The sequence below is a fragment of the Tiliqua scincoides genome, chromosome 2 (assembly GCF_035046505.1).
Source record: "Tiliqua scincoides isolate rTilSci1 chromosome 2, rTilSci1.hap2, whole genome shotgun sequence".
Taxonomy (NCBI): Eukaryota; Metazoa; Chordata; class Lepidosauria; order Squamata; family Scincidae; genus Tiliqua; species Tiliqua scincoides.
In genome coordinates this window covers 114,696,834-114,715,694 of record NC_089822.1, presented here as the reverse complement: position 1 = coordinate 114,715,694, position 18,861 = coordinate 114,696,834, and the positions used below count along the sequence as shown (strand labels likewise).

The following is an 18,861-nucleotide window of genomic DNA, read 5'->3' as shown; positions in this document are numbered from 1 at the left end:
CCTTGCAGCATGACACTGTCCCAGAGCTCTGCGTGCTTTGCTTCCCTAGTCTTGGACCTCACCACACATTGCTGGTAGATGCATACAGACAGGTCCATTCCTGGCGTCTGCAGTTAAAAAAGGGAGATTACAAGTGCTAGGAAGGAGCTTTGCCTGAAACCTTAATGAATGGCTATCTAGTCTGAATTGTCTAGTCTGAATATCTAGTCTAACAGGTATAGCTGCCCTGGGTCCCTTTTAGGGAGTAGGGCGGGATACAAATAAAGTTTATTATTATTATTTATTATTAATTGATAACACTGAGCCAGATGAACCATTGGTCTGACTTCATATATGGCAGTTCCATATACAGGTTGAGTCTCTTATTCATGTGGGTTCCCTTCCCAGAACTCAAATGGATGGTAAATCCATTTAAAAAACAATATCTCTGTTAGTCAATTTAAAAACAGCCTTGCTGACCTTTGTGATTTAAGACAGAGTCATTAGGAAGACAATCCATCAATCAGTCTCTCCCCAGGCACTTAGAGAGGCTTCACTCCCAGCCAGAGACCCCTCCCTTCACCAATGCAAAGTGATTATCTTTCTTTCATGTGCTCAGGGGAAAGGGAGGGGTCACCTGCATTGGAGTGAAGCTGTTCTAGATGCCTGGAGAGAGAATGATTGATGGATTGTCAGCCTGCTGCCCTCTCTGGCTACTCTCTCTCACGTTAACAAGGCTATTGTTAAACAACATTTTCCCTTTAATTTAAAGGACCCTTTTGAGATAAAACCAAAGGTGAAAAATCCGTGGATAATTAGGTTATACCTGTATTCTGCAATTAACAGGAGGCAGGAAAATCAACAGGTGTGGCTGTTTAAGATCTCACACTGACCTGTTAGCTGTGAATGGGTAGTGTGGATGCTGTAAAGGGCAGTGGAATTGGCTGGTGTTGCTGTGATCAAGGTGGGCTTGGAGGTTTTGGGCAGTGCAGTCAACTGAGGGTGGTGGGCTGACTTTCAGGGATTAATGGTTTGGGGCTGCACTTTGATTGCCACCTGACTGGTGCAGTATTGGGCAGGAGGGGCATGGAGGAACCTAAGAAGTTCCCTGTGAATGATGATGATTGAATGGGAAATTGATGAAATCTTGACATAATGTTTGGAGTGCACAGAATACTGATCTGAAGAAGTACATGCCTGTGTTTGTATGTCACTTCTAAGTGCAATCTTTGTCATCTTCTTAGTCCTTAGTTGATGCTTGGGAAGCAGGTCATCCTCTCAACCAATAAGCTGCTGTAGGTGCATCTGGGAACCACGTGTCATTCATGACATACTTCCACTCTTGGCAATTGTCAGCAGTATTTCTAGGCTCAATAGTCAATTGCTGGATCCTTAGATGTTTTTAAGCCATGTTCTCTTTGGTGCTGCCCATTGAATTTTCCAGTAGGGAGGTTGCTGTTGCCAGAGGAGCTTGTGTGACAGCCAACCGGTGTTCATTCTGCAGAAATGGCCAAAACATTGTAGTCTGCATTTTTTTATTTGTTCTTTGACTGATGGGTTGAGTGCAATACTGGTAGTAAGTACTAATTGGCTAAGTGGTCCCTAGTGTTGAAGAAATTTAAGAGCAAAGCAGCTTGATGTATTTATTTATTTATACAGGTATTTATATACCGCCTTTCTTTGGTCGTCAGATTTCTCCTCAGACTTTTAATCCAAGGCAGTTTACATAGGCAGGCTGTTCTAAACCCCTGTAGGGATTTTTACAATTGAATAGTTCTAGTCTTTCATAGAACTCCTTGTTCCAGCTGGATTCCTTCCCGGTCTGGCCTCTCTCTGGCCCTTCGCCTCCCACGCTCCACTTGACAGCAACTCCTCTCTGCCACTGAGGGTCAGCTCATCAGTATATCAGCGTGTCGTCAGTTCTCGGGTACTTCCGGTTGTTTCGAACTGGCAGCCTCAGATCTTCAGGCATACAAGGCGGCAGCTCTACCAACTGAGCCAGACCTCCTGCCCTGATGTACAGATATGGAATCTGATAACTAGCCCAGGAATTGTTATTCTGAGAATATGGGCTTTGTTTAAGTTTATGGTCCTTGTTTTTCTAGAGACCAGCTTGGGAATGTGCAGTGTCTGATGAAGGCTTAGTGACCAGAGGGGATAGGGAAAGGGCTTCCAGGTTTTGGCCGTGTAGCTTCAGTGGACAACCTTGTTTTGTTCTCATGGGGGACCCTGTATTCCTTCTGACTAACTGTAACTGATCTCTGTGCCTCCTGCCAGCCTAATCCCATCCTATTCAAATCCAGATATCTGATAGCCTGCATATTGGAAGTAAAAGAAAGAATGTGCAACATGTTGTCTGATTTTCTTAATTATGGATTTTAAATTTTATTAATTTAACTACTGTATTTTATTATAAATGTATGCTTTATTAATTGGGGAGGGGTGTGCTCAGATGTGTGAAAGATCCTTTCTTGAGGCAAAGGATTGGACTGGGTGACCTCTTGTGGTCCCTTTCACAGAAACTTTGCAGAGTAATACATTTATGTTATTTTTAGTACATGATTATATAATAATCATAATATAATATTATATAATATAATATAATTATATATTATATAATATAATATTATATAATAATAATAATAATATAATATTGCTGGGTTCAGACTACAAGCAACTGACTAAAAGCTGCTGCTTTAATAAAGAGGATAAACCTGACATTGTCTTCATTGTCTCTCTCCTGTTTCAGGGCCCAGCTATAAAGCAGTTCATGGACATCTTCTCTCTGCCGGAAATGACCCTCCTGGCTGTAGCCAATGACTTCTTCATCAGCAATGACATTGACTATGACCCCATCCATCTCTACAAAGATGTTACAGTATGTTTTGTCTCTTTTCACTCTTCTGGATGTTCTGTTCTTATGGCTAGATGATGAAATTATATCTTGTGGTTGGAGAGTTGGCAGGAAAACAGCTGCTGGATATAAAGATTTACCCAGGAATTCAGGAAGGGGGAGGCAGTGAGATTTCTGGGAGACGACAACTTTGTGTTCTGTGTGGCCTGCCCTGCAGACCAAGTGAGGGGGTTCCAGTTTTTCTGGCCGGAGGGACTGTGAATGCTTGGTGAAGGCTGTGTTGATGTCTTTTTTTATTGCCTTGTTGTGGGGAGAGAATGACATACGTGTCTCTCCTCTGTCCCTTCCCCCATGGTAACAGAACAGGCCGTCCTGAGCTGGGAGAGGATTTGGGAGGGGCTGCCTGACTAGCTGCCAGGAAGGCTTATCTAGGAAACCAGCTGCTCTGAAGGCAATAGGCCCCTTTCTCTCACTCTCTCCAGCTCTGAGAGGCAGGTTCCCTTCATCATTGTATTTATGGAAGCTTTAAAAATGTATTTTCTGCTTCTTGGGCTCTCTGGAGCCTGATAATTTTCTGATCTGGGGCAAGAGGTCAAGGCTGGCATCCTCATAAATAGCAGTGCTCCATTCCTAGATTTTCCTTCTTTCTTATTTGCATTGCTCTGGCAGTGGACTGGGGTCTTGGGGGTGGCTGAGGGGTGAGGGTGGGGCCGTTCTTGCTGAAGATCCCTCAACAGGGTAGATTACTCTTTTTAACTGGGGTGTGTGTGAATTGATATGGGAGAAACTGACTACGTGCAGCTCTTTACGTGAACGTGCAGCTCTTGGACTCTTTGAGAAGAGAACGAAATATTAGAAAAAGATGGATGTTCCCCGGCCCTCATACTCTTTTCCCTGGCCCTCATTGTATTGGCAACCTTCAGGCTCGAAAGACTATGGTATCGCGCTCTGAAAGGTGGTTCTGGCACAGCGTCTAGTGTGGCTGAAAAGGCCAATCCGGGAGTGACAATCCCTTCCACACCGGGAGCAAGTGCAGTCTGTCCCTGGTCTGTCTCCCTGGCTATGGGCCTTCCTTCTTTGCCTCTTAGCCTCAGACTGTTGGCAAAGTGTCTCTTCAAAAGTGTCTCTCCCCGGCCCTCATACTGCCTTTTAAAGGCATAAAAATGTCACTTTCGGTTTTCTGAAAAAAACGAAAGTTGTGTTTTTTTTCAAATGGCCATTTTGAGGCCTGCAGAGGCCGCTGCAGGACTCAGAGGAGCTTCCAGGGGGTCAGGGGGTGCACAAGGGGGTCCTGCATCCTTGGATCCATGGGTAAGTGAAACTGCGGATACTGGATCCACAGATACAGGGCCCCCCATTTACTGCCAAAAGACATGCAGCACTAGTTTTTCAAGCATGGATTCAAGTAATGTTGGGGACTGTGAGGGTGGAACACAAGGATGGCAGTTATTGTTGGTGATACTTGTATAAAGTTGTATGGCCCTCTGTTGCAGCTGTTTTCAATAGGTGTGCCGCAGCTTCATATTGGGTGTGCCGTGCGACAGTGGTGGGGGGAGGAGGAAACACATGCTGGGGGGAAGCAGCCTTTTTGTTCCCTGCGCGCAGCTATGTTTTACCTTGTGTGACTAAAGGGACTGAGAGCAACAGTGCACAAAGCCAGGAAGCGGCTAAGCAGGGACCGAAAACAGCAGTATTTTGCCTTATGTGACTGCTCAGCCATTTCTTTACTTTATGCAGCTGCATGAGGCAAAACACTGCTGTCTTCAGTCCATCCTCAGGCGCTTCCTGGTTTTCGCACAAGGCCAGACGCTGCTGCTTTCAGCCCCTGCTCAGCCGATAACAGCGTTTAGCCTTGTGTGGATGTGCAAAGCCAGGAAGTGTCTGAGCAGGGACCAAAGACAGCAATGTTTTGCTTTGTGCGGCTGGCAAAGCAAAGACGTGGTGGAGCAGGGACTGAAAACTGCAGCGTTTTGCATTGTTCAGCTGCAGAGTGCAAAGATGTAGTGGAGCAGAAGCCCCAAGCATGGGCTTCATGCCTCATGTGGGCAGATAGCGAAGAAGCTCGTTATGAGATCATCGTCCTTTGCGTGTCCTGAACAATACTTCTGTGTGTAATTCAAGGAAGCCTCTTCTAAACAGCCCCTTCCATCCAACTCCCTGTTGTGAGACCCTTTCATTGCTCCTATCTCTTTTCACTCTGCTGTGAAAACAACACATGTGGTGGTGGCTTTCCATCACAAAGCACAGATTTCTCATCAATTTTTTTAAAATTTTTGATCAAAAGTTTATTTAAAATTTTATTTAATGAAGCATTATTGATTAAAAGTTTAGCTATTGAACTTTAAACACAATCTTAATATTTTTTAATGATAAAATATATCCTTAAAAAACTGATGGTGTGCCTCAACAATTTTTAGTGACTTGTGAGATGAAAAATGTTGAAAATCTCTGCTCTGTTGCCTCTGGAAAGAGTGTAGTTGAAAGAGAAAAACTGGCTTTGGGGAGGATGCCATATGACAGAAGTGTGTGATTTCCCCTTTTCCCAACACCACCTTCTGAGTGGAGGTGAGAAAGGAGTATTGCAAATGATTCTTTTCCTGATTCTTGTCATCTCTTCAACAGGATGCCATTCGGGATGTCCATATTAAAGGTTTTATGTACAAGTGGATAATGCAGGATTTGGGTGAGTATTTATCTGCCAATAGGCTAAAAGTAGGAGAACCACTGAACTGGAGTGCTACAGCATAAGCCATCCCTCTGTTCTGGCCCTGTTCCAGTCCAAATTCTGTGCCACGAAAACCAAATTATGCAATCTGCATAGACTGTACAAAGATGCATAATTCCTTATATTTCGTTTAATTTGGGTTTTGCTAGTTGTGGAAAAAGTCAGATTATCTACTAAAAATCACCTCTCTTTCTGAGACTTTAGCAGATGTTTATCACTCATTTTCAAACATTAGGGCTCTCTCTCCCTCTCTCTGTGTGTTTTAATGGAAGTGGAGCTTCTTGAGAAATTTAATTCTGTAGCACTGCATTCTCCAGTTTTTCTGCATACTTGTGAAATTGTGGCATGGAGCCCAGCCTAAGTCTTGAAGCAAAACCAATATGACCCCAAGCACCATTCCACCCCCACCTATCTCTAGATGTGTTGGTCTCCAAGGAAGGAGGGTCTTTCAGACTGTAATGGAGTAGAAGGGAAAGCTTAAAATTCCCAAATGGTTTTGTAGTTCTAATTTACTTCCTAGTATGTCCAGCTCTTAACGCCCACCTGGCTATTGTCTCTCTGCAGAGAAGTACATTCTGCGTGGTGATGAGACATATGCTGTGCTGCACCGCCTGGCCAAAAGTGGAAAGAAGCTTTTCCTCATCACCAACAGCCCCTTCAGCTTTGTGTGAGTTTGATGTGGCAATCTGAAGATTTTATGTACAGAACAGTTCTGCTTAAATGTCAATCTTGTGTCATTTTGCACAGTTGCATGAACATACAGTTGTCTGTTGAAATTGCTAAGGCTCTTATTGGTCTCTGAGTTTTAATCTGCTGCTGTCTGCATCTTCCTACCTCTACCTGCCACCCTTGAGGACTAGACACTTGTTGTAGAGATAAGACTTTTAGCAGTGAGCTCTAGTTCACCAAAGCTTATACCACAATACATGGGCCAATCTTGAACAGTCGACAGAATTCCTTTTTTCTTGCTACAACAGAGTAGCGTAACTGCCTTTCTGGAATTTTAAAAATAGCTTTGTATCAGGAATTCCCATTCTGTCAGGGTTCTATATTCTGTGCTCTGTGTCACATTTGTAGATGAGCTCAGTAGAAAAATAACCCTGCCATTACATCTAGCTGTATTTGTGTGGCTGTGAAAGGCCCTTAAGCCCTATGTATAGAAGAACATTGCAAAAATGCCAACTTTGAAAATCTCCTATTCGCCAATAAGAGCAATTTCGTTATTGTTGTCTGTTTCTTTCCTGCTATTATCTTCAAGCACTGAAGCTTTATGATTGCATCAAGAAATTGCTAATCCTTGCTTGGATGCTTAGGATAGCATTTACTACTTGAAATGTCTCAGGTAGAATGGCACATATAGAGGATAATGGTAAACCAGGAGATGGTCTGAAGGCACATGCTAAAGTTGAGCAGATCTAGGTTTGATCAGTGATGGGATGGAAAACTGCCTTAGAACCCTATATAAGCTAATTTGAGTTCCACAATGGAAGAGAGGTAGGATATAAATAAATACAGGCGTGCCCCGGTACCCGTGGGAGTTCCATTCTGGAACATGCCACAGATATCTGAAACCATGGATCTTGGGGACACCACCTCCCAACACTCCAGAGGCTGTACTGAGGGCTTCCCTGGCCCTCATAATGGCTTTAAAGGCTTAAAATGTCATTTCTGGTTTTACAGAAATGTTTTCAGCCTATTTTGAGGCCCACAGAGGCCATGGGCAGATGCAGCATGGCCTCTGCAGGGCTCAGCACCTCCAGGCATGGGAAGCGCAGTTCCCCACTTCCAGAGGGTGCACGGGTGGCTGCATCAGCAGATCCTCAGATAAGCAAAACCACAGATACAGAATCTGCAGATACAGAGGCCCCTATGTACAGTCTCATAAACAGCTGGGTGACATTCATTTTCAGCAGTGAGAAAAGAGTGGAGTATAACTCTTGCATTCTGCTCACTCTTCTGCTATTATCTCTAGCATTCTCATGTGTCCACAGCCTCTATTGCTAGAGCTCATTAGAAGTAGGTAAGATACAGTGTTAGTGCCAAGTTGCAAGGGACTAGTATTGGCAACCTTCCGTCTCGAAAGACTATGGTATCGCGCTCTGAAAGGTGGTTCTGGCACAGCGTCTAGTGTGGCTGAAAAGGCCAATCCGGGAGTGACAATCCCTTCCACACCGGGAGCAAGTGCAGTCTGTCCCTGGTCTGTCTCCCTGGCTATGGGCCTTCCTTCTTTGCCTCTTTGCCTCAGACTGTTGGCAAAGTGTCTCTTCAAACTGGGAAAGGCCATGCTGCACAGCCTGCCTCCAAGCGGGCTGCTCAGAGGCCAGGGTTTCCCACTTGTTGAGGTCCATCCCTAAGGCCTTCAGATCCCTCTTGCAGATGTCCTTGTATCGCAGCTGTGGTCTACCTGTAGGGCGCTTTCCTTGCACGAGTTCTCCATAGAGGAAATCCTTTGGGATCCGGCCATCATCCATTCTCACGACATGACCAAGCCAACGCAGGCGTCTCTGTTTCAGCAGTGAATACATGCTAGGGATTCCAGCACGTTCCAGGACTGTGTTGTTTGGAACTTTGTCCTGCCAGGTGATGCCGAGGATGCGTCGGAGGCAGCGCATGTGGAAAGCGCTCAGTTTCCTCTCCTGTTGTGAGCGAAGAGTCCATGACTCGCTGCAGTACAGAAGTGTACTCAGGACGCAAGCTCTGTAGACCTGGATCTTGGTATGTTCCGTCAGCTTCTTGTTGGACCAGACTCTCTTTGTGAGTCTGGAAAACATGGTAGCTGCTTTACCGATGCGCTTGTTTAGCTCGGTATCGAGAGAAAGAGTGTCGGAGATCGTTGAGCCAAGGTACACAAAGTCATGGACAACCTCCAGTTCATGCTCAGAGATTGTAATGCAGGGAGGTGAGTCCACATCCTGAACCATGACCTGTGTTTTCTTCAGGCTGATTGTCAGTCCAAAATCTTGGCAGGCCTTGCTAAAACGATCCATGAGCTGCTGGAGATCTTTGGCAAAGTGGGTAGTGACAGGTGCATCGTCTGCAAAGAGGAAGTCACGCAGACATTTCAGCTGGACTTTGGATTTTGCTCTCAGTCTGGAGAGGTTGAAGAGCTTTCCGTCTGATCTGGTCCAGAGATAGATGCCTTCTGTTGCAGTTCCAAAGGCCTGCTTCAGCAGGACAGCGAAGAAAATCCCAAACAAGGTTGGTGCAAGAACACAGCCCTGCTTCACTCCGCTTCGGATGTCAAAAGGGTCTGATGTGGAGCCATCGAAGACAACAGTGCCCTTCATGTCCTTGTGGAAAGATCTGATGATGCTGAGGAGCCTGGGTGGACATCCAATCTTGGGGAGAATCTTGAAGAGGCCGTCTCTGCTGACCAGGTCGAAAGCCTTTGTGAGATCAATGAAGGCTATAAAGAGTGGCTGTCGTTGTTCCCTGCATTTCTCCTGCAGTTGTCTAAGGGAGAATACCATATCAGTGGTGGACCTGTTGGCTCGGAATCCACACTGCGATTCTGGATAGACGCTCTCTGCAAGTACCTGGAGCCTCTTTAGTGCAACTCGGGCAAACAGCTTTCCTACAACACTAAGGAGAGAGATGCCGCGGTAGTTGTTGCAGTCACCCCTGTCACCTTTGTTCTTGTACAGCGTGATGATGTTTGCATCCCTCATGTCTTGAGGTACTCCACCTTCTCTCCAGCAGAGACAGAGGATTTCATGCAGCTCAGTGACGATGATCTCTTTGCAGCATTTTAGGACTTCAGCAGGGATGCTGCCTTTTCCAGGTGCCTTGCCAAAGGCAAGGGAGTCCAGGGCCACGTGAAGTTCTTCTAGGGTTGGTTCACTGTCAAGCTCTTCCAGCACAGGCAGGCACTCAATGTTGTTCAGTGCTTCTTCGGTGACTACATTTTCTCTGGAATATAGCTCAGAGTAGTGCTGCACCCAGCGTTCCATCTGCTGCGCCCGATCCTGGATGACCTCGCCTGTGGCAGACTTCAGAGGGGCAATTTTCCTCTGTGTTGGACTTAGGGCCTGCTTGATACCGTCATACATCCCCTTGATGTTGCCCGTGTCAGCTGCTATCTGTATCTTGGAACAGAGCTGGAGCCAGTAGTCGTTAGCACATCTCCTGGCAGTCTGTTGGACTTTGCTGCGAGCAGTTCGGAGGACCTGCAGGTTGCGCTCACTGGGACAGGCCTTGTATGCTGCTTGAGCTCTCCTCTTTTTCTCAATGACTGGTGTCAACTCCTCAGAGTGGGCTTCAAACCAGTCTGCCGCCTTGTTGGTCTTCTTGCCGAATATGGACAAGGCGGTGTTGTAAACGGTATTCTTGAAATGTTCCCATCTGTTGGATGCGTTTGCGTCGGCCGGGCCTGGAAGAGATTCCTCAAGCGCTTGTGCAAATTCCTCCACTAGCCTAATGCAAAGCCTTTCAAGTAAGCCTACTTATGCTCTGATTATGCTCTGATTGTGTTGGGTACCACCACTATCATTTGTTTCAAAGGTGTAGGGGTTGGCCTGAGTAGGTGGGCCCTCTCATTGGCATGGGCCCTCAGCCAGTGCCTAACCTGGCCAACCCCTGATACTAGGTGAGCCATGTTTTTGAGGTACAATGCCTCCTACTGTTGGCTTTTAATAACATCTTCTTTCCTGTTTTCCCCCTCTCCCTTCCAGTGACAAAGGTATGCGGTACATGGTGGGTAAAGACTGGCGGGACTTCTTTGATGTGGTCATAGTTCAAGCTGACAAGCCTCATTTCTTCAATGATTGTGTCAAGTAAGTATGGTCCAGTATGAAAATGCAGTGGTATGTTCTGGTCCATCAGTGAAGGAGGATGAGCTTGAGCATGTTCATATGTGTGCTTTGTGCATTCTCGATTTGTGGGGGGGGGGGTTTAGCACATAACTGGCAGAGTGAGAAGCAAAGCTGATATCCCCCCCCCCCAAATTTTGTGACCTTTTGTTCAGCTTATGTGTATATACAGCTAACAAACCAGCCTACTACCAAGTATTTGTATGTGGCTTATGTGGGGTATGGTATGCAAAACAGATCTAGCTGAGAGCAAACAAAAATACACCAGTTGTAAACCTTAAGGGGGTGTGTGTGTCAAATATCTAAGGTAATCAAATGGGTCCCTTGGGTGAAATGCTTCAGAGAGGCCAGACAGTTCACTTATCTGGCTTCCTGTTCAGTGTTTTGTACTTCTCCATACCCTTGAAATTGTGCTGTCTGTAGACTTCTTTCCCTTTTTCCTTTTCCTAAAAAAACCTCTCAAGATGTTTTGTGTGTGTATGTGTGTGAATAAAACAAGAAACTTGAATTTGCTTGTAATCCATAATTGTCCACTCCTATGAAGATATTGGTGTTTTATCAATGACATAGTAGGACCCATGTGTGGTCTAATATCACTTCTTGTCCTTCCCTCATTTTCCCTCTTGTGTCTTGTTGGGATTTAAACTAAAAGCCTCCAAGAAGGAACTTCTGTATATGGATTTTGCTTTATTTAAACACTCTAAAGCCAATAATGCAGGAATTTGAAGAAAGCACATGAATGCTGCTTTGGGAGTTTTTGTTTGTTTTTGTTGAAAAGTGGTGTATAAATTATTTTATTGTTATATGCAACATACAGTTTTTCCGCAGACAAATGGTGGGGGAGGCTTGAGCAAGGAGGAGGGAGTCCTGAAAATGATCTGGAGTTTTGTGGATTTGGAAGCCAAGTACTGGGAACTCCCATGTCCTTCTCCTTTGCAACTCTGGGAGGATAGAAAACCTTGTTAATTGCTTTTTCTCCCAATTTTTTTTTCTTCTTAGACCTTTTCGACGACTGGACAGCAATGGGGACCTGCAATGGGACAAAATAAACAAGCTGGAGAAGGGGCAGGTGTATAAGCAGGTTAGGAAACTGGCTGGAGAAGAATGTTTTTATGGTGGTGGGTCTGTTTTGGAAGATCCAAATTAGTCTATCTCTTGTGACAGTTTCACATTAAAAACATTTCATTGGGCAAGATCATTGGGCTTGGCCACTGATGGTGCCTTGGGCTGAAACTCTGTTACTGCCTCTCATAAAATCCTCTTTATGGTTCTTGAGACCACGCTGGAGGGAAGCTCTGAGGGCGAGAAATGCCCTCGCCTTACCTTTTCAGGTCACCAGGGAGAGAAGGTTGGTGTGTGCTAGCTGCTAGCAGGGCCACTCTTGAGGAGTGGAGGAGGAGGACTGGACCTTCAATCGAAGACTTCATCCAGAGCTGCCCTGTGTCTGCAGAGTCAAAGGCGAATAGCACTCTGCCTCAGTAGCTGAGAGCCACTGTTGGGGGTTGGCGTCTTTGGGTACCTGGTGGGGCTCAAAACCTAGACCTGCTGCTGCTACTACCAGACCTGCTGACCTTCCCGCTCTCTTTGGTCCAGAGGGAAAGAGGGAGTGATGGCAGGAATGGGGAGAAACACTGTTGTCTGTGTCTCTCTTTGCATGGTGATGGGAATGCAGCCTGGCGTGGGTTTGTTTTCTCTTGCTTTGAGAGAGCAAGAAATTTCATAAATTTGAGAGGAGGCTTTCTCTTCTTTTTCCTTTGTTAATATACAAACTGTCTTGTCATTTTTTTTCTGTATCCACAGAGCTCTTAATAACCTATATCACTTTTGTCCTTTTGTAATGCTCCCTGTTTCATTGACACACATGCACACTCCTTCTCTCCCTAGGGCAACCTCTTTGACTTCCTCCGGCTTACAGGCTGGCGTGGATCCAAGGTTCTCTACTTTGGAGATCACCTCTACAGTGACCTGGCGGTGAGATCTCTTGGCTTCTATATCTGGTTTATTAACAAAGTTTTGGACAGAATGTTGGGGTGGAGCCTAAGATCCTGGGTATCTTTATTTTCCCCCAACTCTTGAAGGGGAATTAGTTGACAGGTGGGCTCTGTGAGCTAGATCTTAAGCTTTTATGCTCCCACCTACCCCCCAGGACTTGATGCTGCGCCATGGCTGGCGGACAGGGGCCATAGTTCCTGAGCTGGAGACAGAGACAAAAATGGTGAATACTGAGCAGTACTCACAGGCACTCACCTGGTTACAGGCCTTGACTGGATTGTTGGAACGCATGCAGGTAAGCAAGAAGGCAGAAGGAGGCAGCTTGGTTCTTATGAGTAGAATGGGGATGATGACACAGAATTCTTCACAGTTGGTGGTGCATGAGAATTGTAGGACAATGGATACTTCAGAAGGTGTCCCAATGAGACTGTCAATTAGTGCAGAGGGGATGGAATTGTGTTGTGATTCTACAGGGAAAGAATGGGGGAAAGGGATTACTAGGCACAACTGTTTACCCATTTGGGCTTGTTTCTTTAAAGATGTTCCAGGACTTGGAATCCCAGGAAGTGCTGCAGGACTGGATGAAGGAGCGACAGGAGCTCAGGTAGTGCCTACTTTCTGTTCCTTTTCTCGGCCTGATGGGTTGTAAATAGACTGAAGGCAGAGAAGCTTTTGTGAGCATGAAATATGCATATGGGAGCCCCCATATCCACAAATCCTGTATCCACGGATTCAGTTATCTGTGGATTGGGTCTGGGACCCTCCCATGCCCCCCCACATGACCCCCTCTAGAGGCAATGGGAACTCCACTCCCCTTGCCTCCAGAGAGGCTTCTGAGCTCTGCAGAAGCCATGGACATCCATCCACGGCCATTACCAGGCTCAGACTAAGCTTTGGAGCTCAAATCACATGATTTCTGATTTCACTGAGAAACTGGAAGTGACTCTTTAATTTCTTATAAGGCCAGAAGACACATGATTTGAGCTTTGTAGGTCACTCTGAGCCCAGTAGAGGCTGTGGACAGATGTCCATGACCTCTACTGAACTCGGAAGCCCCTTTGGAGGCGAGCAGAGCTCCCCTCCCCTCCAGGAGACTGCGAGGAGGGGAATTCACCCATATCCATGGTTTCAGGTATCCACAGGGGGTTCCGGAATGGAACTCCCATAGATAATGGGACACAACTGTATGCAATTCTTTGGCTTTCCATTGATCAGTATGCTGTAAGTGTTTTGAGCAGACAGCTCCTGGTACTTGTCTCTTGTTTCTCAAGTAATGGATTTGCTGACTTAACTGACCCAATCATAGCTGCTTCCTGGATTCTAGTTCCTCTCTATAATTCTCCACTGCTGCCTTTTTCAGATATCCCCATTCTAGGTCTTGACTTATCTCTGTCCTAGAGTCCTGACTCCCATGCTTCTTAAAGACACATATTCGCTTCTCTCTCCATTCTGCTGCAGCGCCTCTGGAATGAAACTAAAGTATGCATGAGAGCTTTTGTTTGCATTCTTCCTTTGTCTGTACAGTCTTTTCTTCCCTTTCTCAGTCTTCCCTTCCCTCACCACCACGTAAATGTTTGAATTGTAAACGCTTTGGGGCAGGGACCTCTCTCTCTGGTTTATGTAACGTGCAATGAACACTGATAGCCTCATGTAAATCAAAATTTCCCTTGTCCTCTGAAGGTGGCAAATAATGTTACATAGGAATCTGTCCTGTCACTCCCCTCCTCACTTCAGCTTTTTCCCTCTAAGGGACAGTTCAAGTGGGAACTGCTCAAAACTAGTGTGTGTAGTGCTAGCAGTTGCTGCACCAATCCATTAAACCAAAACCCCTTCTACATATCCTGTGAGTTGACTCTTGTGCAGACCCTGCCGTATGCAGGATGGAGCAGCTTTTGCTCAGAAGATTAAACAAACACTAAATCCAGTTTGACTAAAGAGAAGTAACTATTGATGCAAATGTGACTGGAAAGCATTCCCAAAGCAAGATGGAGCCATCCTCCCTGCCCAAGGTCTCTTTGTGGCAAAGCCTACATGAAGGTGTATGCTACCTTTCAAGAGTCAACTTTTTCATTTCTCTCTAAACAATGAACATTTTTTATTTCTTTACCATTGACTGGTAAGTAGGGTTGGGACTTTAGGTCTCCAGGTTGGAGTCTGTTGGAAACATTTTTCTCTGTCTCTTTTTTCCCCCTCCTCCTTCCAGGCCCCATTCTTCTTTTGTTGAGTTTGGACAGGATTTCACAACCATTTCTTAGCAGGGATTTGGCAAGAGCTAGTTATAATGAAAACCAGTAGTGTATTGTAATTGTGGGTTAGAGCAGTGGTTGCCAAACAGTGGGTTGAGACCCACTGGTGGATCGCAACCTGATTTTTGGTAGGTTGCCAAAGAGCGATGGAAAGATCAGAAAACTAATTGCCTTAAGCCCTGAGGGTATTGAAAAATCAGCTTCTGTAGCTGCTGATTACCCTTCAAAGAGCTCAGCTCCTGCAGTTTGCAAGATAGCTGCTACCTGCCCTGCAAGGTGTTGAGCTCCTGCAGTTTGCAAGCTTGTATGAATGAATAAACAAATTATTATTTCTTTCTAGTAAACCTAGATGGGTCTCAACAGAGTGTTTTAAAAAGTGGGTCCTGGTACTAAAAAGTTTGGGAACCGCTGAGTTTTTATGGAAGAGGAGGTGGAGTTCTGAAGGCAGCAGCTGCTATGTCTCTGCATGAGAACCTTGGTCTGCTTTCTGGGTTTTATTTGCTCTTTGTTAGAGACTTAATTATTTGACTGGTTGACCAATTGACTCCACATAGGATCTTTAGGGACTGATTGGCTGCTTTAATGGCCCTGACCTGCAAAACTGATAGTTATTCTTGTACAGTATAGGGTATACAGTAGCCTGAGCAAAGCTTGCTTTTGCATGAGTGCACACAGAGAATTACAGTTGAAGGTTTTACTGATTTGGGTCATGTCTCATGTGGTAGGATTGGATTTCCCAACCATAGAAAACAGTGGGCTAGAGTGTGCAATTGGATAGCAGTTAAGGGTGGCCCCCTGCTTGCAGTGATACTCCACACATGAGCTGCCATAGATTGTGGAGCTGGCACAGGTTTCCCTGCCTACTACACTATACTACCTTACCTATGCTAAGACTCCAGCAAGCCTTGCCTCAAACCAGCCAATGGTATTGCAACAGATGGGAATGGAAGCCTGTGTTCCAGGGCTTTGTATATTCTGCATTTAAAAACAAAAACAGCCCCCAAAACCCAAAGCACTTAAGTCACCCAAATTCTATGGTGACAGAAGCTAGATTCTGTGACCTATATAAAAGATTCCAATGGAGTACATTTCCACAACTTTGTATAATTAATTCTACTAGTTGTGGTGATCAGTGACATGCAGTGAGATTCAGGCTAGAGGCGACAACACACATTCACTCTTTTTCCCCCTCCCTCCCCCCTTAAGCTCAGTCTCTGGAACACCCTCTCTCTCCTACCCCTCAATAATTTTTTTTTTAAAAACTCACCTCTTTTTCCCCTACTCGGAGCTGGGGAGAGCTCAGCATAGGCCTCCTGAAGCAACTATAAAATGGCCACTCCTGGTGCTTTGGAGAGCTGGTCCATTGTGCAGGCTCCTTGCTTTTTTTTTTTTTTTTTCTCTAAACAGAAGGGAAGCAACTCTTCCAGCTGCCTCTCCAGAAATGTCTTTTTTCTTACTGGGGAAACAAATGTAGCTCTCCCTGTCTGCAAAGGCATACCTGCCTATGTTGTCCCTTGCAAGCCACTATAGCAATTGAGCTGATTGGCAGCTCTCATTGTTCCCTCCATTGCTTGATATGTCCTTTTTATTTTTATTTGCTGGGTCAGGTGAGGCTCTACCTGTCCTTACTGCATGTCACTGGTGGAGATAAACTATAAAGGGCATAGAAACTCTAATCTTCTGACATCTAGAAAACTCAGAAGCCAGAGTGGTAGCCAGCATTCCCTATAAGGGGTCTGCACTGGTGTACGGAACTCGCAGGCAGCTGCACGACATTGTGGCTTGTTGCAGTGCCACCTCCAGACATTTGGCAATGATGTCATTGCTGAACTTCTAGGTGGCCAAGCTCAATGCTATGTGGAGTTCGGCAGGGAGGTGCACAGTCATCCAGCCACACACCTCAGAGGGAACAGTGGTGGTGGCTGAACAAGATGTTAGACAATAACCCACACCCTTTGACAGTGGCAGTCCTGGGGGGACTCAAGGGGGGGCAAAAGCCCCAGGCGCCCTCACTGCCTCCACCTGCCATGCCGCGGCTGGTGCCTCCATCTGCCCTCTGGAACTGTTCCATGGGCAGGCGAAGCCCCACGCTGCATCCACGAGCTCTCTGAAAGCCTTTGGAGTGCCCTTAAACAGTACTTCCGGTTTACGTTGGAAAACTGGAAGTGCTGCCTAATGGCACTCTGGAGGCCTCGGATTGCTTTTGAAGTGCCTAGGAACATCCTTAGGCAGGGTAAGTATCCTCTGGGGACAGTGTGTTGCAGGGGGCAGCACGTTGCGGTCATGTACGCCTGGGCGTCACAGGGGCCAGGTCTGCAACTGCCCTTTGCAGCATATTTTTGTGGCCATAGGTATGTGGCCACCTGTTTTTAATTAAAGGTGAGGTTTTAAGATAGCTGTATTCTTCAGCCAGCACTGCATTCTGCAGCTTTTGTGGAGATGCACTGGCTTGCCATAGCCAATTCGATCATCTGCTGAGCATGGAACCCAGGGAAGGAATCAGCAGCGCTCTTTCCAAACATTGATTTTGTAGAAATCATCTGACTACTCTTTCCTTCTCTTCCCAACCCTGTTGCAGAGCTCTCACCAAGAACCTCTTCAATCCTCAGTTTGGCAGCATCTTTCGCACGTGCCACAACCCTACATACTTCTCACGCCGCTTGTGCCGCTTCTCAGACGTCTACATGGCCTCCCTCAGCTGTTTGCTGAACTATGACCTCAACTATACCTTTTACCCAAGGCGCACCCCATTGCAGCATGAGGCTCCCCTCTGGATGGATCAGCTTTGCACAGGCTGCATGAAGACACCCTTCTTGGAAGAGATGGCGCACATCCGCTAGGGACCATGGCACAGAGCCAGAGGCTCATATCCCTTCGTTTCATGCCGTCAACTTCAGCAGTGGCTTACTTCCGACTTTATGGTCTTTCATTGGATTCCCCAAGGTCCACCAATGTGTGTTCTTAAATTCACAAAGCAAGAGTGCGTATTAGAAATTTCTCAGTTGCTTTAAGGCATAGGTAATCTGTGTTGAGTGACCCTGATGATGCCCTCTTGCTGAAGAATATTAAGAAGTGCCTCGTCGGACCAGACCAAGGCCCAACTAGTTCAGCACTCTTTGCAAGAATCCTGGCAACCAGCAGGCATAAGGTGGTCTCGCTGTGAAGTTGACCAGTGTAGTCTGTGGTCAGCCTTCTACCCAGGCAGTTTGGAATTCTGTTTACTCCATGTGTGTTTACTTCCTTGTCAATAAGCAGGCCCCTTGGGCTGGGCTTGTGTTAACTGTTTTGTGTTGCAGTGGATGTTCCAACCATGCAAATGTGCTTGGCATCTGCTATGGGAGGGGGGGGAGGGTTTTTGTTTTTGTTGATCCAACATACAAGCATCTCAGCCTTCTTCTTTGGGACTCTACAGGCCAATGTGAGTTGCTGCAGTGCTTGAAGTTTACATCCCCCAACATAGTTGGGTAGGGTTTTTTTCTTTTTTGTCTTTTGTTTTGCATGCAACTGGGATGGGTACAGGGTACTGTGGCAGTGGGAGGGAAGAGCCTGTTTCCCAGTGAAAAGGGAAGGACAGGAGGTGCTATGGGAGGATGCTCTTAGCTGTTAACTAGAATTTTAAAATTTTTAATAAAGATCAGTGTGAAACTTGTTTTGGATGTGTTCATAGAGGTGGGTCAGGCACTGGGTATTTTGCCTGCCACCATTTTCGACTTCTACTCTTTCCTAAGCCATTTCATTATTTTTTTCCTTTGTTGTACTACACAGGGCTAGTGCAAGTGTGTACTGTACTTGACAAACCTTTTATATCATGTTGCCAAGCTAAATGACTTGCATATGTTGTGGCATGGGTAACATGCAAATTTGCATGATTTTTTTTTTTTTTTTTTTGCATAATATATCTGTGAGGCCTCCCTGTGGGGGAAGGGGAGGGCCCGCCTGGCCTTTCCGAGGGGGGCCCCCTTGTGGAGGCCTCAGACTAGTTCAGAAGAGAGGGGGTTTGTATCACCCAGCTCCCCCTCTTTGGGTTGGCAGCATTTGCCAGAGTCAGGAGCAGGGGCTGCTGTCAGCAGATCCTCCTGCTTGCTCTTCTAACTCCCAACTGCCTTGTCATCCCTGGCCTCCAGGTTTAGGTAGGGCAGGCCCCTCCCCTTCCCTCACAGGGATGGTACAAAAAGGGCCTGTCTCTGGGACTGTCCTCCCCTGGGATTACCAGCACTCCTCCCCTTCTCTCTGTTTCCCTCCCACCTCCTCTCAGCT

General features: G+C 46.1%; 1 protein-coding gene across 1 annotated transcript in view; it reads left to right on the top strand.

The window, feature by feature from the left end:
- LOC136639653 (5'-nucleotidase domain-containing protein 2-like) overlaps nucleotides 1-18,253 on the top strand; it is a 28,624-nt gene extending 10,371 nt beyond the window's left edge. Inside the window, exons 6-14 of the mRNA XM_066614034.1 lie at nucleotides 2,729-2,857; nucleotides 5,456-5,516; nucleotides 6,123-6,225; nucleotides 10,229-10,330; nucleotides 11,366-11,447; nucleotides 12,251-12,337; nucleotides 12,513-12,653; nucleotides 12,898-12,962; nucleotides 17,183-18,253. Of these exons, the coding sequence (XP_066470131.1) occupies nucleotides 2,729-2,857; nucleotides 5,456-5,516; nucleotides 6,123-6,225; nucleotides 10,229-10,330; nucleotides 11,366-11,447; nucleotides 12,251-12,337; nucleotides 12,513-12,653; nucleotides 12,898-12,962; nucleotides 17,183-17,444 (1,032 nt within the window). The 3' untranslated portion in view covers nucleotides 17,445-18,253. The remainder of the gene's footprint in view (nucleotides 1-2,728; nucleotides 2,858-5,455; nucleotides 5,517-6,122; nucleotides 6,226-10,228; nucleotides 10,331-11,365; nucleotides 11,448-12,250; nucleotides 12,338-12,512; nucleotides 12,654-12,897; nucleotides 12,963-17,182) is intronic.
- The last annotated feature ends 608 nt before the right edge of the window (nucleotides 18,254-18,861 follow it).